We start from the raw sequence: 25,055 nt of genomic DNA, 5'->3' as shown, positions 1-25,055 counted from the left end.
TCTCCTTGTCTCTCTCTTGTCCTCTCTCTCTTGTCCTCTCTCTCTTGTCCTCTCTCTCTCTCTCTCTCTCTCTCTCTCTCTCTCTCTCTCTCTCTCTCTCTCTTCCTCTCTCTCTCTCTCTCCTCCTCTCTCTCTCTCTCTCTTGTCCTCTCTCTCTTGTCCTCTCTCTCTCTCATCTCTCTCTCTCGTCTCTCTCTCTCTCTCTTGTCCTCTCTCTCTCTTCTCTCTCGCTCTCTTTCTCTCTCTCTCTCTTATTCTCTCTCTCTCTGTCTTGTCCTCTCTCTCCTTCTATCTCTCTTTCTCTATTGTCCTCTCTCTCTCTCTCTCTCTCGTTCTCTCTCTCTCTCTCTCTATCTTGTCCTCTCTCTTTCTATCTCTCTCTCTCTTTCTCTCTCTCTCTCTCTCTCTTCTCTCTCTCTCTCTTGTCCTCTCCTCTCTTCTATCTCTCTTTCTCTCTCTCTCTCGTCTTGTCCCTCTCTCTTCTCTCTCTCTCTCTCTCTCTCTCTCTCTCTCTCTCCTCTCCTCTATCTCTCTCTCTCTCTCTCTCTCTCTCTCTCTCTCTCTCTATCTTGTCCTCTCTCTTTCTATCTCTCTCTCTCTTTCTCTCTCTCATTCTCTCTCTCTCTCTCTCTCTCTCTCTTGTCCTCTCTCTCTTTCTATCTCTCTTTCTCTCTCTCTCTGTCTTGTCCTCTCTCTCTTTCTATCTCTCTTTCTCTCTCTCTCTCTCTCTCTCTCTCTCTCTCTCTCTCTCTCTCTCTCTCGTCTCTCGTCTCTCGCACTCTCTGTCTCTCGTTCGCTCTCTCTCTCTTGTCCTCTCTCTTTCTCTCTCTCTTTCTCTCTCTCTCTCTCTCTCTCTTATCTCTCTTTCTCTCTCTCTCTGTCTTGTCCTCTCTCTCTTTCTATCTCTCTCTCTCTCTCTCTCTCTCTCTCTCTCTCTCTCTCTCTCTCTCTCTCTCTCTCTCTCTCTCTCGCTCTCTCTGTCTCTCGTTCTCTCTCTCTCTCTTGTCCTCTCTCTTTCTATCTCTCTTTCTCTCTCTCTCTCTCTCTCTCTTGTCTCTCTTTCTCTCTCTCTTTCTCTCTTGTCTCTCTTTGTTTTCTTGTGTATCACTACCCTGCTTCTCTCCCAGGCTGGGTCCAATATATGACACAATCTACAATATACTGTAGATATATGATCATATACTGGAGCTAGTCTCCCAGGTACCAGGCTGCTATGGTTACCCTGAGATCAGATAGATACACCACCCCTAACACGTCCCTGGCTGCCTTCCCCACACCACTGATAATAATAGACCTGTTTGTAGTCCCACACACTACCAGAGCCATATACACACATATGAGATATGAGATATGTGTGTATATATGGCTCTACCTGTGTGTGTATATATGGCTCTACGTGTGTGTATGTATGGCTCTACCTGTGTGTGTGTGTGGATCTACCTGTGTGTGTGTGTGTATGGCTCTACGTGTGTGTGTGTGTATATATATATATATAGCTCTATCTACCTGTGTGTATATATGGCCCTACCCACTACAATTCAATGTCTCCTCAAAATGTCTACCATAATGCTCTTGGACAAAGACATTTGCTCAGGATTATAGTAAACTCAGCAAAAAAACAAACGTCCATTTTTCAGGACCCTGTCTTTCAAAGATAATTAGTAAAAATCCAAATACTGTAACTTCACAGATCTTCATTGTAAAGGGTTTAAACACTGTTTCCCATGCTTGTTCAATGAACCATAAACAATTAATGAACATGCACCTGTGGAACGGTCGTTAAGACACTAACAGCTTTACAGACGGTAGGCAATTAAGATCACAGTTATGAAAACTTAGGACACTAAATAGCCCTTTCTACTGACTCTGAAAAACACTAAAAGAAAGATGCCCAGGTTCCCTGCTCATCTGTGTGAACGTGCCTTAGGCATGCTGCAAGGAGGCATGCTGCAAGGAGGCATGAGGACTGCAGATGTAGCCAGGGCAATAAATTGCAATGGTCGTACTGTGAGATGCCTAAGACAGCGCTACAGAGACAGGACGGGCAGCTGATCGTCCTCGTAGTGGCAGACCACGTGTAACATAGTGGCAGACCACGTGTAACAACACCTGCATAGGATCGGTACATCCGAACATCACACCTGCGGGACAGGTACAGGATGGCAACAACAACTGCCCGGATCTCAATCCCATTAAGCACGTCTGGGACCTGTTGGATCGGAAGTTGAGGGCTAGGGCCATTCCCCCCCAGAAATGTCCGGGAACTTGCAGGTGCCTTGGTGGAAGAGTGGGGTAACATCTCACAGCAAGAACTGGCAAATCTGGTGCAGCTGGTGGCCACATCAGATACTGACTGTTACTTTTGATTTTGAACCCCCCTTTGTTCAGGGACACATTATTCAATTTCTGTTAGTTACATGTCTGTGGAACTTGTTCAGTTTATATCTCAGTTGTTGAATCTTGTTATGTTCATACAAATATTTAAACATGTTAAGTTTGCTGAAAATAAACGCAGTTGACAGTGAGGGGACGTTTCTTTTTTTGCTGAGTTTAGGTATAGTGTACGTCCAGTAGGATGCTTGTTTGTATGAGGGTAAGACGGCATGTTTAGGTCGACTCACTTTGTACCCAGGCATGCCATAAGGTTGCCATAAGGTTGCCATAAGGTTGCCTTAATGTTTTCCCCATTGCTGACTGTATTCTTCAACAGCGGCCCAGTTGAGAAAGGTTCCCCCCAAAAAGCCGGACGGAGAGATCAAGCCCTACTCACTGATGGAGAGAGAAGGTAGGCCACCGTTGACCTATGGACATGTAACACATACAGGCTAAACCCTAATGGGCCAGTTTCCCAGACCCAGTTTAAGGCTAGTCCTCTTCTTATTCCAGGACTAGGCTTAACCTGTGTCCAGGAAACCAGGAAAAAACAGGAAGCCAGCCTATGTACAGTACATAGTAGTTGGAACATACACTACATGACCAAAAGTATGTGGACACCTGCTCGTCAACCATCACATTCTAAAATCATGAGCATTAATATGGAGTTGGACCACCATTTACTGCTTTAACAGCCTCCACTCTTCTGGGAAGGCTTTCCACTGCCAGATGGTGAAGCGTGATTCATCACTCCAGATAACGCGTTTCCACTTCTCCAGAGTGACGCTTGGCATTGCGCATGGTGATCTTATGCTTGTGTGCGGCTACTAGGCCATGGAAACCCATTTCATGAAGTTCCCAACAAACAGTTCTTGTGCTGACGTTGCTTCCAGAGACAGATTGGAATTCGGTAGTGAGTGTTACAACTGAGGAGAGATGATTTTTATGCACTACGCCATGCTGACGGTGCCACGTTGCCGGTGCCACGTTGCCGGTGCCACGATGCCGGTGCCACGTTGCCGGTGCCACGTTGCCGGTGCCACGTTGACGGTGCCACGTTGACGGTGCCACGCTGACGGTGCCACGCTGACGGTGCCACGCTGACGGTGCCACGCTGACGGCGCCACGCTGACGGCGCCACGTTGACGGCGCCACGTTGACAGCGCCACGTTGACAGCGCCACGTTGACAGCGCCACGTTGACAGCGCCACGTTGACAGCGCCACGTTGACAGCGGAATGTTGACAGCGGAATGTTGACAGCAGAACGTTGACAGCGCCACGTTGACAGCGCCACGTTGACAGCGCCACGTTGACAGCGCCACGTTGACAGCGCCACGTTGACAGCGCCACGTTGACAGCGCCACGTTGACAGCGCCACGTTGACAGCGCCACGTTGACAGCGCCACGTTGACAGCGCCACGTTGACTGCCACGTTGACAGCGCCACGTTGACAGCGCCACGTTGACAGCGCCACGTTGACAGCGCCACGTTGACAGCGCCACGTTGACTGCCACGTTGACTGCCACGTTGACTGCCACGTTGACAGCGCCACGTTGACGGCCACCACGTTGACGGTGCCACGTTGACAGTCACTGAGCTCTTCAGTAAGGCCATTCTACTGCCAATGTTTCCGTATGGAGATTGCATGGCTGTGTGCTCGATTTTTTTTTTTATATACGCCTGTCAGCAAACGGTTGTGGCTGAAATAGCCACTAATTTGAAGGGGTGTCCACATACTTTTGTATATATAGTGTAGCAGCGTTACATCATTTACGTTGTACTAAAATACACAGTCACGACATCGTATGGCAGCCCGATGAAGATACATAGTATTTTCTCTGGAGAGTAAACATCATTACTCTGAGAGACATTTCCCGCTTCATTGCACCCGTTGTAAACACATTGCTGTAGGGCGGTTGGCATCTGTGTGGCGTCTCTTCTGCCTGGTTAGGTCGGTTTAGTTTGAAAGCCACTGAGCCGTTCACCAGAGGTAAGCATTGATAACAGCTTTGTAAACGTTAGGATGTAGCGCTGATGATAAAATGTACTGTCGAACCTCTCTGTCCCAGTCACATTTCATAGTGTCTCTGTGCAGTTGATTGGTTTGTCTTCTGGCCTCAGTGAAATGTCAACATAGTTGGATAGAGTTTTATAGTACCGTTGTTTATGAATGGAGCAGTGAGATTCACGAAGCCTTAATCAAAGATAGCCCTGTTTATGAGTGTCCGTCAGAGACACTAGTCAGCCTAGTGATGATGCACTGCACTGAGATCAGTTTGTGTTAGATTCTGAATAATGTGGTACTCTGTTTGACAGTCATCACTGTGTCTCCCCCTCTCCCTCGTGGTATTGTCTCCCTCTCTCCCTCGTGGTATTGTCTCCCTCATTGTATTGTCTCCCTCTCTCCCTCATGGTATTGTCTCCCTCATTGTATTGTCTCCCTCTCTCCCTCATGGTATTGTCTCCCCCTCATGGTATTGTCTCCCTCATTGTATTGTCTCCCTCTCTCCCTCATGGTATTGTCTCTCCCTCATTGTATTGTCTCCCTCTCTCCCTCGTGGTATTGTCTCCCTCTCTCCCTCATGGTATTGTCTCCCTCATTGTATTGTCTCCCCCTCTCCCTGGTGGTATTGTCTCCCCCTCTCCCTCATTGTATTGTCTCCCTCTCTCCCTCGTGGTATTGTCTCCCTCTCTCCCTCATGGTATTGTCTCCCTCTCTCCCTCATGGTATTGTCTCCCTCTCTCCCTCATGGTATTGTCTCCCTCGTGGTATTGTCTCCCTCTCTCCCTCATGGTATTGTCTCCCCCTCTCCCTGGTGGTATTGTCTCCCCCTCTCCCTCATTGTATTGTCTCCCTCTCTCCCTCGTGGTATTGTCTCCCTCTCTCCCTCATGGTATTGTCTCCCTCTCTCCCTCATGGTATTGTCTCCCTCGTGGTATTGTCTCCCTCTCTCCCTCATGGTATTGTCTCCCTCGTGGTATTGTCTCCCTCTCTCCCTCATGGTATTGTCTCCCTCATGGTATTGTCTCCCTCTCTCCCTCATGGTATTGTCTCCCTCATTGTATTGTCTCCCCCTCTCCCTGGTGGTATTGTCTCCCCCTCTCCCTCATGGTATTGTCTCCCTCATTGTATTGTCTCCCCCTCTCCCTCATGGTATTGTCTCCCTCGTGGTATTGTCTCCCTCATGGTATTGTCTCCCCCTCTCCCTCATGGTATTGTCTCCCTCTCTCCCTCATGGTATTGTCTCCCTCTCTCCCTCGTGGTATTGTCTCCCTCATTGTATTGTCTCCCCCTCTCCCTCATGGTATTGTCTCCCTCGTGGTATTGTCTCCTTCTCTCCCTCGTGGTATTGTCTCCCCCTCTCCCTCATGGTATTGTCTCCCTCGTGGTATTGTCTCCCTCTCTCCCTCGTGGTATTGTCTCCCTCTCTCCCTCGTGGTATTGTCTCCCTCTCTCCCTCATGGTATTGTCTCCCTCATTGTATTGTCTCCCCCTCTCCCTCGTGGTATTGTCTCCCTCTCTCCCTCATGGTATTGTCTCCCTCTCTCCCTCATGGTATTGTCTCCCTCTCTCCCTCGTGGTATTGTCTCCCTCTCTCCCTCGTGGTATTGTCTCCCTCGTGGTATTGTCTCCCTCTCTCCCTCGTGGTATTGTCTCCCTCATTGTATTGTCTCCCCCTCTCCCTCATGGTATTGTCTCCCTCGTGGTATTGTCTCCCTCATGGTATTGTCTCCCCCTCTCCCTCATGGTATTGTCTCCCTCTCTCCCTCATGGTATTGTCTCCCTCTCTCCCTCGTGGTATTGTCTCCCTCATTGTATTGTCTCCCCCTCTCCCTCATGGTATTGTCTCCATCGTGGTATTGTCTCCCTCTCTCCCTCGTGGTATTGTCTCCCCCTCTCCCTCATGGTATTGTCTCCCTCGTGGTATTGTCTCCCTCATGGTATTGTCTCCCCCTCTCCCTCATGGTATTGTCTCCCTCTCTCCCTCATGGTATTGTCTCCCTCTCTCCCTCGTGGTATTGTCTCCCTCATTGTATTGTCTCCCCCTCTCCCTCATGGTATTGTCTCCCTCGTGGTATTGTCTCCTTCTCTCCCTCGTGGTATTGTCTCCCCCTCTCCCTCATGGTATTGTCTCCCTCGTGGTATTGTCTCCCTCTCTCCCTCGTGGTATTGTCTCCCTCTCTCCCTCGTGGTATTGTCTCCCTCTCTCCCTCATGGTATTGTCTCCCTCATTGTATTGTCTCCCCCTCTCCCTCGTGGTATTGTCTCCCTCTCTCCCTCATGGTATTGTCTCCCTCTCTCCCTCATGGTATTGTCTCCCTCTCTCCCTCGTGGTATTGTCTCCCTCTCTCCCTCGTGGTATTGTCTCCCTCGTGGTATTGTCTCCCTCTCTCCCTCGTGGTATTGTCTCCCTCATGGTATTGTCTCCCCCTCTCCCTCATGGTATTGTCTCCCTCTCTCCCTCATGGTATTGTCTCCCTCTCTCCCTCGTGGTATTGTCTCCCTCATTGTATTGTCTCCCCCTCTCCCTCATGGTATTGTCTCCATCGTGGTATTGTCTCCCTCTCTCCCTCGTGGTATTGTCTCCCCCTCTCCCTCATGGTATTGTCTCCCTCGTGGTATTGTCTCCCTCTCTCCCTCGTGGTATTGTCTCCCTCTCTCCCTCGTGGTATTGTCTCCCCCTCTCCCTCATGGTATTGTCTCCCCCTCTCCCTCATGGTATTGTCTCCCTCGTGGTATTGTCTCCCCCTCTCCCTCATGGTATTGTCTCCCTCGTGGTATTGTCTCCCTCTCTCCCTCGTGGTATTGTCTCCCTCTCTCCCTCGTGGTATTGTCTCCCTCTCTCCCTCGTGGTATTGTCTCCCCCTCTCCCTCATGGTATTGTCTCCCTCGTGGTATTGTCTCCCCCTCTCCCTCATGGTATTGTCTCCCTCATTGTATTGTCGCCCCCTCTCCCTCGTGGTATTGTCTCCCTCTCTCCCTCATGGTATTGTCTCCCTCTCTCCCTCGTGGTATTGTCTCCCTCTCTCCCTCGTGGTATTGTCTCCCTCTCTCCCTCGTGGTATTGTCTCCCTCTCTCCCTCATGGTATTGTCTCCCTCTCTCCCTCATGGTATTGTCTCCCCCTCATGGTATTGTCTCCCTCGTGGTATTGTCTCTCCCTCTCCCTCATGGTATTGTCTCCCTCATGGTATTGTCTCCCTCATGGTATTGTCTCTCCCTCATGGTATTGTCTCTCCCTCATGGTATTGTCTCCCTCGTGGTATTGTCTCCCTCGTGGTATTGTCTCCCTCGTGGTATTGTCTCCCTCGTGGTATTGTCTCCCTCGTGGTATTGTCTCCCTCATGGTATTGTCTCCCTCATGGTATTGTCTCCCTCTCTCCCTTGTGGTATTCTCTCCCTCGTGGTATTGTCTCCCTCATGGTATTGTCTCCCTCATGGTATTGTCTCCCTCGTGGTATTGTCTCCCTCATGGTATTGTCTCCCTCGTGGTATTGTCTCCCTCATGGTATTGTCTCCCTCATGGTATTGTCTCCCTCATGGTATTGTCTCCCTCATGGTATTGTCTCCCTCATGGTATTGTCTCCCTCATTATATTGTCTCCCTCTCTCCCTCGTGGTATTGTCTCCCTCTCTCCCTCATGGTATTGTCTCTCCCTCATGGTATTGTCTCTCCCTCATGGTATTGTCTCCCTCATGGTATTGTCTCTCCCTCATGGTATTGTCTCCCCCTCTCCCTCATGGTATTGTCTCCCTCATGGTATTGTCTCCCTCATGGTATTGTCTCCCTAATGGTATTGTCTCTCCCTCATGGTATTGTCTCCCCTCTCCCTCATGGTATTGTCTCCCCCTCATGGTATTGTCTCCCCCTCATGGTATTGTCTCCCCCTCATGGTATTGTCTCCCTGATGGTATTGTCTCCCTCATGGTATTGTCTCCCTCATGGTATTGTCTCCCTCATGGTATTGTCTCCCCCTCATGGTATTGTCTCCCCCTCATGGTATTGTCTCCCTCTCTCCCTCGTGGTATTTTCTCCCTCATTGTATTGGCTCCCTCATGGTATTGTCTCCCTCATGGTATTGTCTCCCTCATGGTATTGTCTCCCTCATGGTATTGTCTCCCTCATGGTATTGTCTCTCCCTCATCGTATTGTCTCCCTCGTCGTATTGTCTCCCTCGTTGTATTGTCTCCCCCTCTCCCTCATGGTATTGTCTCCCCCTCTCCCTCATGGTATTTTCTCCCTCATGGTATTGTCTCCCTCATTGTATTGTCTCCCTCTCTCCCTCATTGTATTGTCTCCCTCATTGTATTGTCTCCCTCATTGTATTGTCTCCCTCATGGTATTGTCTCCCTCATTGTATTGTCTCCCTCATTGTATTGTCTCCCTCTCTCCCTCATGGTATTGTCTCCCTCATTGTATTGTCTCCCTCTCTCCCTCATTGTATTGTCTCCCTCATGGTATTTTCTCCCTCATTGTATTGTCTCCCTCATTGTATTGTCTCCCTCTCTCCCTCATGGTATTGTCTCCCTCATTGTATTGTCTCCCTCTCTCCCTCGTGGTATTGTCTCCCTCTCTCCCTCATGGTATTGTCTCCCTCTCTCCCTCATGGTATTGTCTCCCTCGTGGTATTGTCTCCCTCTCTCCCTCATGGTATTGTCTCCCTCATTGTATTGTCTCCCCCTCTCCCTGGTGGTATTGTCTCCCCCTCTCCCTCATGGTATTGTCTCCCTCATTGTATTGTCTCCCCCTCTCCCTCATGGTATTGTCTCCCTCGTGGTATTGTCTCCCTCATGGTATTGTCTCCCCCTCTCCCTCATGGTATTGTCTCCCTCTCTCCCTCATGGTATTGTCTCCCTCTCTCCCTCGTGGTATTGTCTCCCTCATTGTATTGTCTCCCCCTCTCCCTCATGGTATTGTCTCCCTCGTGGTATTGTCTCCCTCTCTCCCTCGTGGTATTGTCTCCCCCTCTCCCTCATGGTATTGTCTCCCTCGTGGTATTGTCTCCCTCTCTCCCTCGTGGTATTGTCTCCCTCTCTCCTTCGTGGTATTGTCTCCCTCTCTCCCTCATGGTATTGTCTCCCTCATTGTATTGTCTCCCCCTCTCCCTGGTGGTATTGTCTCCCCCTCTCCCTCATGGTATTGTCTCCCTCATTGTATTGTCTCCCCCTCTCCCTCATGGTATTGTCTCCCTCTTGGTATTGTCTCCCTCATGGTATTGTCTCCCCCTCTCCCTCATGGTATTGTCTCCCTCTCTCCCTCATGGTATTGTCTCCCTCTCTCCCTCGTGGTATTGTCTCCCTCATTGTATTGTCTCCCCCTCTCCCTCATGGTATTGTCTCCCTCGTGGTATTGTCTCCCTCTCTCCCTCGTGGTATTGTCTCCCCCTCTCCCTCATGGTATTGTCTCCCTCGTGGTATTGTCTCCCTCTCTCCCTCGTGGTATTGTCTCCCTCTCTCCCTCGTGGTATTGTCTCCCTCTCTCCCTCATGGTATTGTCTCCCTCATTGTATTGTCTCCCCCTCTCCCTCGTGGTATTGTCTCCCTCTCTCCCTCATGGTATTGTCTCCCTCTCTCCCTCATGGTATTGTCTCCCTCTCTCCCTCATGGTATTGTCTCCCTCTCTCCCTCATGGTATTGTCTCCCTCTCTCCCTCGTGGTATTGTCTCCCTCTCTCCCTCGTGGTATTGTCTCCCACTCTCCCTCGTGGTATTGTCTCCCTCTCTCCCTCGTGGTATTGTCTCCCTCTCTCCCTCATGGTATTGTCTCCCTCTCTCCCTCATGGTATTGTCTCCCCCTCATGGTATTGTCTCCCTCATGGTATTGTCTCCCTCATGGTATTGTCTCCCTAATGGTATTGTCTCTCCCTCATGGTATTGTCTCCCCTCTCCCTCATGGTATTGTCTCCCCCTCATGGTATTGTCTCCCCCTCATGGTATTGTCTCCCCCTCATGGTATTGTCTCCCTGATGGTATTGTCTCCCTCATGGTATTGTCTCCCTCATGGTATTGTCTCCCTCATGGTATTGTCTCCCCCTCATGGTATTGTCTCCCCCTCATGGTATTGTCTCCCTCTCTCCCTCGTGGTATTTTCTCCCTCATTGTATTGGCTCCCTCATGGTATTGTCTCCCTCATGGTATTGTCTCCCTCATGGTATTGTCTCCCTCATGGTATTGTCTCCCTCATGGTATTGTCTCTCCCTCATCGTATTGTCTCCCTCATCGTATTGTCTCCCTCGTTGTATTGTCTCCCCCTCTCCCTCATGGTATTGTCTCCCCCTCTCCCTCATGGTATTTTCTCCCTCATGGTATTGTCTCCCTCATTGTATTGTCTCCCTCTCTCCCTCATTGTATTGTCTCCCTCATTGTATTGTCTCCCTCATTGTATTGTCTCCCTCATGGTATTGTCTCCCTCATTGTATTGTCTCCCTCATTGTATTGTCTCCCTCTCTCCCTCATGGTATTGTCTCCCTCATTGTATTGTCTCCCTCTCTCCCTCATTGTATTGTCTCCCTCATGGTATTTTCTCCCTCATTGTATTGTCTCCCTCATTGTATTGTCTCCCTCTCTCCCTCATGGTATTGTCTCCCTCATTGTATTGTCTCCCTCTCTCCCTCGTGGTATTGTCTCCCTCTCTCCCTCATGGTATTGTCTCCCTCTCTCCCTCATGGTATTGTCTCCCTCTCTCCCTCGTGGTATTGTCTCCCTCATTGTATTGTCTCCCCCTCTCCCTGGTGGTATTGTCTCCCCCTCTCCCTCATGGTATTGTCTCCCTCATTGTATTGTCTCCCCCTCTCCCTCATGGTATTGTCTCCCTCTTGGTATTGTCTCCCTCATGGTATTGTCTCCCCCTCTCCCTCATGGTATTGTCTCCCTCTCTCCCTCATGGTATTGTCTCCCTCTCTCCCTCGTGGTATTGTCTCCCTCATTGTATTGTCTCCCCCTCTCCCTCATGGTATTGTCTCCCTCGTGGTATTGTCTCCCTCTCTCCCTCGTGGTATTGTCTCCCCCTCTCCCTCATGGTATTGTCTCCCTCGTGGTATTGTCTCCCTCTCTCCCTCGTGGTATTGTCTCCCTCTCTCCCTCGTGGTATTGTCTCCCTCTCTCCCTCATGGTATTGTCTCCCTCATTGTATTGTCTCCCCCTCTCCCTCGTGGTATTGTCTCCCTCTCTCCCTCATGGTATTGTCTCCCTCTCTCCCTCATGGTATTGTCTCCCTCTCTCCCTCATGGTATTGTCTCCCTCTCTCCCTCATGGTATTGTCTCCCTCTCTCCCTCGTGGTATTGTCTCCCTCTCTCCCTCGTGGTATTGTCTCCCACTCTCCCTCGTGGTATTGTCTCCCTCTCTCCCTCGTGGTATTGTCTCCCTCTCTCCCTCATGGTATTGTCTCCCTCTCTCCCTCATGGTATTGTCTCCCCCTCATGGTATTGTCTCCCTCATGGTATTGTCTCCCTCATGGTATTGTCTCCCTAATGGTATTGTCTCTCCCTCATGGTATTGTCTCCCCTCTCCCTCATGGTATTGTCTCCCCCTCATGGTATTGTCTCCCCCTCATGGTATTGTCTCCCCCTCATGGTATTGTCTCCCTGATGGTATTGTCTCCCTCATGGTATTGTCTCCCTCATGGTATTGTCTCCCTCATGGTATTGTCTCCCCCTCATGGTATTGTCTCCCCCTCATGGTATTGTCTCCCTCTCTCCCTCGTGGTATTTTCTCCCTCATTGTATTGGCTCCCTCATGGTATTGTCTCCCTCATGGTATTGTCTCCCTCATGGTATTGTCTCCCTCATGGTATTGTCTCCCTCATGGTATTGTCTCTCCCTCATCGTATTGTCTCCCTCATCGTATTGTCTCCCTCGTTGTATTGTCTCCCCCTCTCCCTCATGGTATTGTCTCCCCCTCTCCCTCATGGTATTTTCTCCCTCATGGTATTGTCTCCCTCATTGTATTGTCTCCCTCTCTCCCTCATTGTATTGTCTCCCTCATTGTATTGTCTCCCTCATTGTATTGTCTCCCTCATGGTATTGTCTCCCTCATTGTATTGTCTCCCTCATTGTATTGTCTCCCTCTCTCCCTCATGGTATTGTCTCCCTCATTGTATTGTCTCCCTCTCTCCCTCATTGTATTGTCTCCCTCATGGTATTTTCTCCCTCATTGTATTGTCTCCCTCATTGTATTGTCTCCCTCTCTCCCTCATGGTATTGTCTCCCTCATTGTATTGTCTCCCTCTCTCCCTCGTGGTATTGTCTCCCTCTCTCCCTCATGGTATTGTCTCCCTCTCTCCCTCATGGTATTGTCTCCCTCGTGGTATTGTCTCCCTCTCTCCCTCATGGTATTGTCTCCCTCATTGTATTGTCTCCCCCTCTCCCTGGTGGTATTGTCTCCCCCTCTCCCTCATGGTATTGTCTCCCTCATTGTATTGTCTCCCCCTCTCCCTCATGGTATTGTCTCCCTCGTGGTATTGTCTCCCTCATGGTATTGTCTCCCCCTCTCCCTCATGGTATTGTCTCCCTCTCTCCCTCATGGTATTGTCTCCCTCTCTCCCTCGTGGTATTGTCTCCCTCATTGTATTGTCTCCCCCTCTCCCTCATGGTATTGTCTCCCTCGTGGTATTGTCTCCCTCTCTCCCTCGTGGTATTGTCTCCCCCTCTCCCTCATGGTATTGTCTCCCTCGTGGTATTGTCTCCCTCTCTCCCTCGTGGTATTGTCTCCCTCTCTCCTTCGTGGTATTGTCTCCCTCTCTCCCTCATGGTATTGTCTCCCTCATTGTATTGTCTCCCCCTCTCCCTGGTGGTATTGTCTCCCCCTCTCCCTCATGGTATTGTCTCCCTCATTGTATTGTCTCCCCCTCTCCCTCATGGTATTGTCTCCCTCTTGGTATTGTCTCCCTCATGGTATTGTCTCCCCCTCTCCCTCATGGTATTGTCTCCCTCTCTCCCTCATGGTATTGTCTCCCTCTCTCCCTCGTGGTATTGTCTCCCTCATTGTATTGTCTCCCCCTCTCCCTCATGGTATTGTCTCCCTCGTGGTATTGTCTCCCTCTCTCCCTCGTGGTATTGTCTCCCCCTCTCCCTCATGGTATTGTCTCCCTCGTGGTATTGTCTCCCTCTCTCCCTCGTGGTATTGTCTCCCTCTCTCCCTCGTGGTATTGTCTCCCTCTCTCCCTCATGGTATTGTCTCCCTCATTGTATTGTCTCCCCCTCTCCCTCGTGGTATTGTCTCCCTCTCTCCCTCATGGTATTGTCTCCCTCTCTCCCTCATGGTATTGTCTCCCTCTCTCCCTCATGGTATTGTCTCCCTCTCTCCCTCATGGTATTGTCTCCCTCTCTCCCTCGTGGTATTGTCTCCCTCTCTCCCTCGTGGTATTGTCTCCCACTCTCCCTCGTGGTATTGTCTCCCTCTCTCCCTCGTGGTATTGTCTCCCTCTCTCCCTCATGGTATTGTCTCCCTCTCTCCCTCATGGTATTGTCTCCCCCTCATGGTATTGTCTCCCTCGTGGTATTGTCTCTCCCTCATGGTATTGTCTCCCTCATGGTATTGTCTCTCCCTCGTGGTATTGTCTGCCTCGTGGTATTGTCTCCCTCGAGGTATTGTCTCCCTCGTGGTATTGTCTCCCTCATGGTGTTGTCTCCCTCATTGTATTGTCTCCCTCTCTCCCTCGTGGTAGTGTCTCCCTCTCTCCCTCGTGGTATTGTCTCCCTCGTGGTATTGTCTCCCTCGTGGTATTGTCTCCCTCATGGTATTGTCTCCCTCATTGTATTGCCTCCCTCTCTCCCTCGTGGTATTGTCTCCCTCATTGTATTGTCTCCCCCTCTCCCTCATGGTATTGTCTCCCTCATGGTATTGTCTCTCCCTCATGGTATTGTCTCCCCCTCTCCCTCATGGTATTGTCTCCCTCATGGTATTGTCTCTCCCTCATGGTATTGTCTCTCCCTCATGGTATTGTCTCTCCCTCATGGTATTGTCTCCCTCATGATATTGTCTCCCTCATGGTATTGTCTCCCCCTCTCCCTCATGGTATTGTCTCCCTCATGGTATTGTCTCCCCCTCTTGGTATTGTCTCCCTCATGGTATTGTCTCCCTCATGGTATTGTTTCTCCCTCTCCCTCATGGTATTGTCTCCCTCATGGTATTTTCTCCCTCATGGTATTGTCTCCCTCATGGTATTGTCTCCCTCATGGTATTGTCTCCCCCTCATGGTATTGTCTCCCCCTCATGGTATTGTCTCCCCCTCATGGTATTGTCTCCCCCTCATGGTATTGTCTCCCTCATGGTATTGTCTCCCTCATGGTATTGTCTCCCTCATGGTATTGTCTCTCCCTCATGGTATTGTCTCCCTCATGGTATTGTGTCCCTCATGGTATTGTCTCCCCCTCATGGTATTGTCTCCCTCTCTCCCTCGTGGTATTTTCTCCCTCATTGTATTGGCTCCCTCATGGTATTGTCTCCCTCATGGTATTGTCTCTCCCTCATGGTATTGTCTCCCTCATCGTATTGTCTCCCTCGTTGTATTGTCTCCCCCTCTCCCTCATTGTATTGTCTCCCCCTCTCCCTCATGGTATTTTCTCCCTCGTGGTATTGTCTCCCTCATTGTATTGTCTCCCTCTCTCCCTCATGGTATTGTCTCCCTCATGGTATTGTCTCCCTCATTGTATTGTCTCCCTCATTGTATTGTCTCCCTCTCTCCCTCATGGTATTGTCTCCCTCATTGTATTGTCTCCCTCATTGTATTGTCTCCCTCTCTCCCTCATGGTATTGTCTCCCTCATTGTATTGTCTCCCTCTCTCCCTCATTGTATTGTCTCCCTCATGGTATTTTCTCCCTCATTGTATTGTCTCCCTCATTGTATTGTCTCCCTCTCTCCCTCATGGTATTGTCTCCCTCATTGTATTGTCTCCCCCTCTCCCTTGTGGTATTGTCTCCCCCTCATGGTATTGTCTCCCTCATGGTATTGTCTCCCTCATTGTATTGTCTCCCTCATTGTATTGTCTCCCTCATTGTATTGTCTCCCTCATTGTATTGTCTCCCTCATTGTATTGTCTCCTCCTCTCCCTCGTGATATTGTCTTCCTCTCTACCTCATGGTATTGTCTCCCTCATGGTATTGTCTCCCTCGTGGTGTTGTCTCCCTCATGGTATTGTCTCCCTCGTGGTATTGTCTCCCCCTCTCCCTCGTGGTATTGTCTCCCTCTCTCCCTCATGGTATTGTCTCCCCCTCTCCCTCATGGTATTGTCTCCCCCTCTCCCTCATGGTATTGTCTCCCTCATGGTATTGTCTCTCCCTCATGGTATTTTCTCCCTCATGGTATTGTCTCCCTCATGGTATTTTCTCCCCCTCTCCCCCATGGTATTGTCTCCCTCATGGTATTGTCTCTCCCTCATGGTATTGTCTCCCTGATGGTATTGTCTCCCTGATGGTATTGTCTCCCTCATGGTATTGTCTCCCTCATGGTATTGTCTCCCTCATGGTATTGTCTCTCCCTCATGGTATTGTCTCCCCCTCTCCCTCATGGTATTGTCTCCCTCATGGTATTGTCTCCCTCATGGTATTGTCTCCCTCATGGTATTGTCTCTCCCTCTCCCTCATGGTATTGTCTCCCTCATGGTATTGTCTCCCTCATGGTATTGTCTCCCTCATGGTATTGTCTCTCCCTCTCCCTCATGGTATTGTCTCCCTCATGGTATTGTCTCCCTCATGGTATTGTCTCTCCCTCTCCCTCATGGTATTGTCTCCCTCATGGTATTGTCTCCCTCATGGTATTTGTCTCCCTCATGGTATTGTCTCCCTCATGGTATTGTCTCCCCCTCTCCCTCATGGTATTGTCTCCCTCATGGTATTGTCTCCCCCTCATGGTATCGTCTCCCCCTCATGGTATTGTATCTCCCTCATGGTATTGTATCTCCCTCATGGTATTGTCTCCCTCATGGTATTGTCTCCCTCATGGTATTGTCTCCCTCATGGTATTGTCTCCCTCATGGTATTGTCTCCCTCATGGTATTGTCTCCCCCTCATGGTATTGTCTCCCCCTCATGGTATTGTCTCCCTCATGGTATTGTCTCTCCCTCATGGTATTGTCTCTCCCTCATGGTATTGTCTCTCCCTCATGGTATTGTCTCTCCCTCATGGTATTGTCTCTCCCTCATGGTATTGTCTCTCCCTCATGGTATTGTCTCTCCCTCATGGTATTGTCTCTCCCTCATGGTATTGTCTCCCCCTCATGGTATTGTCTCCCCCTCATGGTATTGTCTCCCCCTCATGGTATTGTCTCTCCCTCATGGTATTGTCTCTCCTTCATGGTATTGTCTCTCCCTCATGGTATTGTCTCTCCCTCATTGTATTGTCTCCCTCTCTCCCTCATGGTATTGTCTCCCTCATTGTATTGTCTCCCCCTCTCCCTCGTGGTATTGTCTCCCCCTCTCCCTCGTGGTATTGTCTCCCCCTCTCCCTCATTGTATTGTCTCCCTCATTGTATTGTCTCCCCCTCTCCCTCGTGGTATTGTCTCCCTCTCTCCCTCATGGTATTGTCTCCCTCATGGTATTGTCTCCCTCATGGTATTGTCTCCCTCATGGTATTGTCTCCCTCGTGGTGTTTTCTCCCTCATGGTATTGTCTCCCTCGTGGTATTGTCTCCCCCTCTCCCTCATTGTATTGTCTCCCTCATTGTATTGTCTCCCCCTCTCCCTCGTGGTATTGTCTCCCCCTCTCCCTCGTGGTATTGTCTCCCCCTCTCCCTCATGGTATTGTCTCCCTCGTGGTATTGTCTCCCTCTCTCCCTCATGGTATTGTCTCCCCCTCTCCCTCGTGGTATTGTCTCCCTCGTGGTGTTGTCTCCCTCGTGGTGTTGTCTCCCTCATGGTATTGTCTCCCTCGTGGTATTGTCTCCCCCTCTCCCTCATTGTATTGTCTCCCTCATTGTATTGTCTCCCCCTCTCCCTCGTGGTATTGTCTCCCTCTCTCCCTCATGGTATTGTCTCCCCCTCTCCCTCGTGGTATTGTCTCCCCCTCTCCCTCATGGTATTGTCTCCCTCTCTCCCTCGTGGTATTGTCTCCCCCTCTCCCTCGTGGTATTGTCTCCCCCTCTCCCTCGTGGTATTGTCTCCCCCTCTCCCTCATGGTATTGTCTCCCTCTCTCCCTCGTGGTATTGTCTCCCTCGTGGTATTGTCTCCCTCATGGTATTGTCTCCCTCTCTCCCTCATGGTATTGTCTCCCTCTCTCCCTCATGGTATTGACTCCCTCTCTCCCTCATGGTATTTTCTCCCCCTCTCCCCCATGGTATTGTCTCCCTCATGGTATTGTCTCTCCTTCATGGTATTGTCTCTCCCTCATGGTATTGTCTCCCTGATGGTATTGTCTCCCTGATGGTATTGTCTCCCTCATGGTATTGTCTCCCTCATTGTATTGTCTCTCCCTCATGGTATTGTCTCCTTCATGGTATTGTCTCCCTCATGGTATTGTCTCTCCCTCATGGTATTGTCTCCCCCTCTCCCTCATGGTATTGTCTCCCTCATGGTATTGTCTCCCTCATGGTATTGTCTCCCTCATGGTATTGTCTCTCCCTCTCCCTCATGGTATTGTCTCCCTCATGGTATTGTCTCCCCCTCATGGTATTGTCTCCCCCTCATGGTATTGTCTCCCTGATGGTATTGTCTCCCTGATGGTATTGTCTCCCTGATGGTATTGTCTCCCTCATGGTATTGTCTCCCTCATGGTATTGTCTCTCCCTCATGGTATTGTCTCCCTCATGGTATTGACTCCCCCTCATGGTATTGTCTCCCCCTCATGGTATTGTCTCCCTCATGGTATTGTCTCCCTCTCATGGTATTGTCTCTCCCTCATGGTATTGTCTCTCCCTCATGGTATTGTCTCTCCCTCATGGTTTTGTCTCTCCCTCATGGTATTGTCTCCCCCTCATGGTATTGTCTCCCTCATGGTATTGTCTCTCCCTCATGGTATTGTCTCTCCCTCATGGTATTGTCTCTCCCTCATGGTATTGTCTCTCCCTCATGGTATTGTCTCCCTCATGGTATTGTCTCTCCCTCATGGTATTGTCTCTCCCTCATGGTATTGTCTCTCCCTCATGGTATTGTCTCTCCCTCATGGTATTGTCTCCCCCTCATGGTATTGTCTCTCCCTCATGGTATTGTCTCTCCCTCATGGTATTGTCTCTCCCTCATGGTATTGTCTCCCTCATGGTATTGTCTCTCCCTCATGGTATTGTCTCCCTCATGGTATTGTCTCCCTCATGGTATTGTCTCCCTCATGGTATTGTCTCCCTCATGGTATTGTCTCACCCTCTCCCTCATGGTTTTGTCTACAGCTGTGCGAGAGGAGCAGAGGGCTCTTCCCTGGCCTTTGTGTCGTCACGCGGCTCCACCCCTTTCTCCCCCATTGTCGGTATCCTCCCCTTGCTCCCCAAGCAGGGGCCGCCAGCGTCCCGATCCGGCCCTGGCCCCGGCACCTGCCCCTGGGGGCAACAGGGGCCCGAACCCCCACCCCCCACTCATCAACAGCCTCAACTGCAGGGCAAAGCGCACCAGGTATGGTATTCCTGTGAATAGGTCCCAAAATATCCTGGTTTTCCAGGAATCTCGGTTGGAGTGATTCCTGATTCACGGGAATCAGGAGTGAATAAGCAGAGGGAATCATCCGACGTGGGAATTTTTGGGAACGTTGAGTGAAATGATCAACCCTACTTCTACTACTTGATTGAAAACTGTATGTAACTCAACCCAGGATTGTGTGAGAGGTGTTACAGCAGTATAGCTGAATGTCAGTGTGTGTTCTATGCTGAGGGCCTGTCTGTGTCTCTGCCAGGGTTGGAAGGCTTGGCAGCGGGACACAGCATTCCTCTCATTAAGAGTATTGTTCCATGCTAAAGAGCCTCAGTGCACTGTGGGTACATTCCAAATGGCAGACTATTCCCGTTCTGCTATATAGGGAATAGTGTGCCATTTGGGACAGGACCCCTGGGTAAAGTGCCTTCTGTCTGATTCCAAGCCTCCTGCTCTCTCTCTCCTATCTAATTGTCCTGCGTGACCAGCTCTGCTCTCTCTCTCCTATCTAATTGTCCTGCGTGACCAGCTCTGCTCTCTCTCTCTCTGTGACCTGTCTTTCTAAACACTGTTTCTCTCCGTCTGTCTTTCTTTCTCTTGTTCTCTCGTTTGTGTACACCACCCCCTTTTATTTGATTTGTACACTCTCACAAATTCAATCATCTAATCCTTCTCCTTCCTCACATCCCCCCCTCTCTCTGGCTCTGCCTCCTCCTCTCCATCCTTAACATGAGGACAGTTCCCTTAACCGATCACAGCTCAGCTTCCATTGACCACCTTTTGCTCCTTTTTAAAAGGAAGGACTGTGGTTTTTAGCCTGTTAGCTAGCCTATGGCTGCATCCCAATTCTCCACCCTTCTCTTGAAGTGTGTACTTGCACACTTCCCGTTATGGATTTAACAATGGTGGAAATTCCACCCCCCCTACCCTACCCGATGTTTACATCGTTGTTAAATTCATGACAGGAAGTGTGCAAGTACACACTTAGTCAGAAGGGTTGACGATCAGGATGCAACCTACCGATCTGTCTGTCGTGGCCAGGGAGTTTAGTATTATTTCAATGATTAATTTACTACGAAACAGAAGGGATAAGACTCCCTATGTCTGTTAGAACTTGTTCAACCTTTCCTAGTTGTGCTGGTCGTCCCGTTGAGGGAGTTATGATGCTGCCTGTAACTTTTGCCTGCCGTTTTCTAGAAGAAGCTATTAAAACTTATCTCCCAACAAAATTAGAAAAGTGAGATTGATTTCTGTTCACCTGGTCCGCCATTTTAGAGCTCGTATTTCACTAATAGGTTGACCTTTAACCTACAATACTCTCATTAACAGTGTTACGAAGCCACTAAAATAATATGAACACTTTTGTCGTCATATTCATTATACAGCAGAATTTATTTATGAATTACATTTTTTCTCACAATAGTCATTTTTTTATATAAAACTTGACTTTTCACATTGTCATGAAAATATGTGGCCAATAAGAAACATGACCTATAATTTGATATTGAACATATTTTTCTATCAGGCACTACTAGTCCCCCTAACTCCTCCATGACTCTAAGCATCCATTTTGGCATCACATGATTATTGACCTTTTGTTATTGTTTGTATAATTTGTCACTTATACATTTGTTTAGCTAATTATGTTTTCATTTTTTTTTTTTTTCTCTTATGTTGAATTCTGTTGCTTTTTCCTTTCAAACACAATTCTTCTCTTTGTCTTTTTCCTTGGCCCTATTTTACTACCCTGTTTCTGTGTCACTCCTCATTTCTCCCACATCATTCTCCCTGTTCTCTCCTGTCCCCTTGTCTTTTATTCTTTACATTCCCTTGCTCTTCCTATCCTCTCTACCTTCCCTGCTCCATCGCCGTGGTAGCCAACAGGGCCTGGTTGCCAGGGACAACCTCTACAGCCGCCACGTCAACACCCGGGGATTTGGGCTGTTGTTGGCGCCACAGCCGAACACCTTCAAACTGCCAGGTAACCAGATTTGATTGGCTACGGGACATGTGTAGTACACCGTAATAACACACCATTAAGAACTACGGTTGTATCTCAAAAGGCACCCTATTCCCGATATAGCGCACTACTTTTGACCAGAGCCCTAGGGACCCTGGTTAAAAGTAGTGCACTACATAGGGAACAGGGTGCCATTTGGGACAAACTGCATTACCCAGCATGCCCATGAATGTACTGTGTGGTCCATTCTGACCTCTGACCTGTTAGTGTTGTGTTTCTCCTCAGGTTTGAGACCAGTGTTGAGAGACAGAGAGACTGACATAGGAGGACAGAGAGAGCCACTGGGACACAGAGACAGGTTTGACATCCAAGGAGTCCTAACTCACCCTCACATAGAAACACTGTTAGAAGGTTGTACATCTCACAGAGTGTACATCATAAATGTATGTAGTGGATTGGAAGGGCATTGAATAGTGGGCGGATACAAATGAAAGCGTGACGTAGAAACCTGAATTACAGAAGACCTGTGTTTGACAATGACCTTTTCTTTGTTCTCCCTCTCCGGCACACAAATGATTCATCTTCCTTCTTTACTCTCTCCGTTTCTCTATCGCCTCCATCATGGCTCTTCTTCTCTCTTCATCCCTCCGTCTCAACCTGTCCAGGTCCCTGCCTGTATACAGTGAGCTCCCAAAAGTATTGGGACAATGACACATTTGTTGTTTTGGCTCTGTACTTCTGCACTTTGATTTGAAATGATATAATGACTATAAGGTTAAAGTGTAGACTGTCATATTCAATTTTATAGTATTTTCATCCATATCGGGTGAACTGTTTAGAAATTACAGCACTTTTTGAACAAAGTCCCCCCCCCCCCCATTTTAGGGGACCAAAAGTATTGGGACAAATTCAGTTGTGTATTAAAGTACAAAGTCAGTGTCCCAATAATTTTGGACCTCACCGTGTCTCTCCCACCTCTGCCCCTATCCAGGAAGGAGCCAATCCCAGCCCAGAACACCATGATGACCACCAGAGAACCAGACAGACAGGCCGAGACGGAGACCAGGCTGCTGGAGAAGGGGCGCCGGATGGGGGTAGGGGGAGAGCCCTGGCCAGGGAGGGGTGGAGGAGAAGGAGGTGGGCCTCTGGAGGTGGCTGAGAGGGACATAGGTAGAGGAGGAAGGTCCTGGGGAGGAGGACCCCTGGAGGTGGCTGAGAAGGGACCATCGGAGGCTGAGAGGAACATGGGGACAGGAGGGTGGTCGTGGACGCTGGGAAAGAGCTGCTGTAACACAGCCCAGTGGGCCAGGCAGGAGTATAGAAACACCAGACCCTGGTGACGCAACATGGACAGACGGACAAACAGACTGATGATTAGGGATCAAGAGAAACGGGGGGAGTGGGGAGAAAAGAGATGAGAGAAGAAAGCCACAGATGAAGAGAATAGAGAGATAAGAGAGAAGAAAGCCAATCCTCTTCCACTTCCCTTCATCCCTCTTTCCGGATCACTAATTAGTGGTTGTATGTTTATAACAAGACAGAATGAGTGAGGGGTTTGGTTGGAACGCAACAACAGTCAGCCAGATGTCTCTTATCACTGAGTGTTTGGATCTGTCCCAAATGGCACCCTATTCCCTATGTAGTGCACTACTTTCTACCAGAGCCCTATTCCCTATGTAGTGCACTACTTTCTACCAGAGCCCTATTCCCTATGTAGTGCACTACTTTCTACCAGAGCCCTATTCCCTATGTAGTGCACTACTTTCTACCAGAGCCCTATTCCCTATGTAGTGCACTACTTTCTACCAGAGCCCTATTCCCTATGTAGTGCACTACTTTCTACCAGAGCCCAGGTCATAGGGTGCCATTTGGGATGGACATAGACAGCGTGAGAGTGTACCGTGATGGGTTACAGCACAATGTTCAGAATGTAGCAGTGAATGGTAAAGCTTTACAGACCTCCTAAATCTGCAAAGGCAATGGAGACATGCTTGAAATTCCATTAGACTTGAGTTTACCAGACATATTTTATGCCACTTTAATTCATTTTGTTTTAAACTATTTCATTCAAATGTATTTTCATTTTTTTTAAATCTGAAGATAAAGTATTATGCTATGAATGTCAATGTTTTTTTCTATAAATAAATTGGCTACACAGACGATCACAGAAACGGACTTGTCCCTAATGTTGTTGGAATAGCATTATGAGTTAGGCCTGTGTTATGTATTATAAATCACAATCAATGAACTGTTCAATCAAATCCCCGTCACAATAATAGTCTGTTGAACCAGCTGCAGCGCTCTCTACTGGCTGGGTCCAGTACTACCACTAAACCTCAGGCATGACAGTACAAAACAGGGTTGTGTTCATTCAGCACAAAATGGAAGAACATTTTGAAAAACAGGGAATAACTACTTGGATTTATCCAATAAGAAATGGCAATTTTTGTTTTGTTTGAAAACGTTTTGCTACAGTGTGCCCTAATCAACACAGCCCTGACAGTAAACAGATCTCTATTATCACCAAAACATTGGTGCTCTGATGACATGTTAAACATGGAACTAGTCAGTACCCCGGTCAAGACAGGAACTCCTTGGAGATCTTTAATTTCTTCATCACTCCTAAATTACCAAATTGGAATGGCATGGCCCAATTAAATTTCCCTTCCCTCGGATTTGCAATTGCACGGCCCAATTAAAGTTCCTTTTCCTTGGCTTTGGAAAGGCATGGCCCAATTAAAGTTCCCTTTCCTTGGCTTTGGAATGGCATGGCCCAATTAAAGTTCCCTTTCCTTGGCTTTGGAATGGCACGGCCAAATTAAAGTTCCCTTTCCTTGGCTTTGGAATGGCACGGCCCAATTAAAGTTCCCTTTCCTTCGGGTTTGGAATGGCACGGCCCAATTAAAGTTCCCTTTCCTTCGGGTTTGGAATGGCACAGCCCAAATAAAGTTCCCTTTCCCCGGCATTGGAAGTAGTTCACTGGGTTATAAAGGCGTTATTTAAAGGCTCTATTCCGTCCGGAAAGCTGAAGAATTACAGATTTCACTATATACATTAAGGTCATTTCCAATTGAGTTGACATATGCAGCATTTATCGTGAATGTAGTCTCCGCTAAAGCAGGAATATTGCCGCTGAAATTTGGCAACGTGGATTGAAGAGCCCTTACCAGCCGTTTACACTATGCAAGCAGCACTCTCCTAGCCACGCTAGCCTCGTCCTCAGGTGAGTGCGAGCAAGCAAGCTAGTAGTGCTACGTATCAACAATCCCGCCCTGTTCACCTCCCTCACCCATGCTCGCATCGCTCAACATTCCCCCTGCCCACACTGCTTCTCTCTCTTTCCTTTCATTGAAAGTGAATGGCTTTCTGATGTTTCTCCTCGCGATGCCGCTTCCCAGTGTAAACGGGGAAGGGTACCAAAAAATGTCTGCAACATTAAAGGTCCCCAAGAACAAAGTGACCGCCATCATTCTTAAATGGAAGAAGTTTGGAACCACCAATACTCTTCTTAGAGCTGGCCCAGCCAAACTGAAAAATCTGGGGTGAAGGGCATTGATCAGGGAGGTGACCAAGATCCTGATGGTGACTCTTGACAGAGCTCCAGTTTCTCTGGAGAGAACCTTCCAGAAGGACAACCATCTCTGCAGCACTCAGGCCTTTATGGTAGAGTGGCCAGACAGAAGCCACTTTTCAGTAAAAGGCACTTGACAGCCCTCTTGGAGTTTGCCAACAGGCACCTAAAGGACTCTCAGAGAAACAATATTCTCTGGTCTGATGAAACCAAGATTAAACTCTTTGGCCTGAATGCAAGTGTCACATCTGGATGTAAACTGGCACCATCCCTACGGTGAAGCATGGTGGTGGCAGCATCATGCTGTGGGGATGTTTTTTAGTGGCAGGGACTGGGAGATAAGTCAGGATAGAGTGAAAGATGAACAGAGCAAAGTACAGAGAAATCCTTGACGAAAACCTAATCCGAAGTGCTCATGACCTCAGACTTTGTTGAAGGTTCACCTTCAACAGGACAATGACCCTAAGCACATGGCCAAGACAACGCAGGAGTGGCTTTGGGACAAGTCTCTGAATGTCCTTAAGTGGTCCAGCCAGAGACCGGACTTGAAGCTGATTGAACATCTCTGGAGAGACCTGAAATCAGCTGTGCTACGACGCT

At 48.9% G+C, this 25,055-nt stretch overlaps 1 protein-coding gene across 1 annotated transcript in view; it reads left to right on the top strand.

Annotated features, from left to right (window-relative positions):
• The window catches only part of LOC129830696 (alpha-tubulin N-acetyltransferase 1-like), a 58,660-nt gene extending 35,610 nt beyond the window's left edge, over positions 1-23,050 (top strand). The window contains exons 8-12 of the mRNA XM_055893307.1: positions 2,711-2,785; positions 18,690-18,909; positions 20,802-20,905; positions 21,170-21,242; positions 21,876-23,050. Of these exons, the coding sequence (XP_055749282.1) occupies positions 2,711-2,785; positions 18,690-18,909; positions 20,802-20,905; positions 21,170-21,242; positions 21,876-22,224 (821 nt within the window). The 3' untranslated portion in view covers positions 22,225-23,050. The remainder of the gene's footprint in view (positions 1-2,710; positions 2,786-18,689; positions 18,910-20,801; positions 20,906-21,169; positions 21,243-21,875) is intronic.
• The last annotated feature ends 2,005 nt before the right edge of the window (positions 23,051-25,055 follow it).

Source organism: Salvelinus fontinalis, chromosome 32 (genome assembly GCF_029448725.1).
Source record: "Salvelinus fontinalis isolate EN_2023a chromosome 32, ASM2944872v1, whole genome shotgun sequence".
In the NCBI taxonomy this organism is placed as follows: domain Eukaryota; kingdom Metazoa; phylum Chordata; class Actinopteri; order Salmoniformes; family Salmonidae; genus Salvelinus; species Salvelinus fontinalis.
This window is presented reverse-complemented; position numbering and strand designations above follow the sequence as displayed.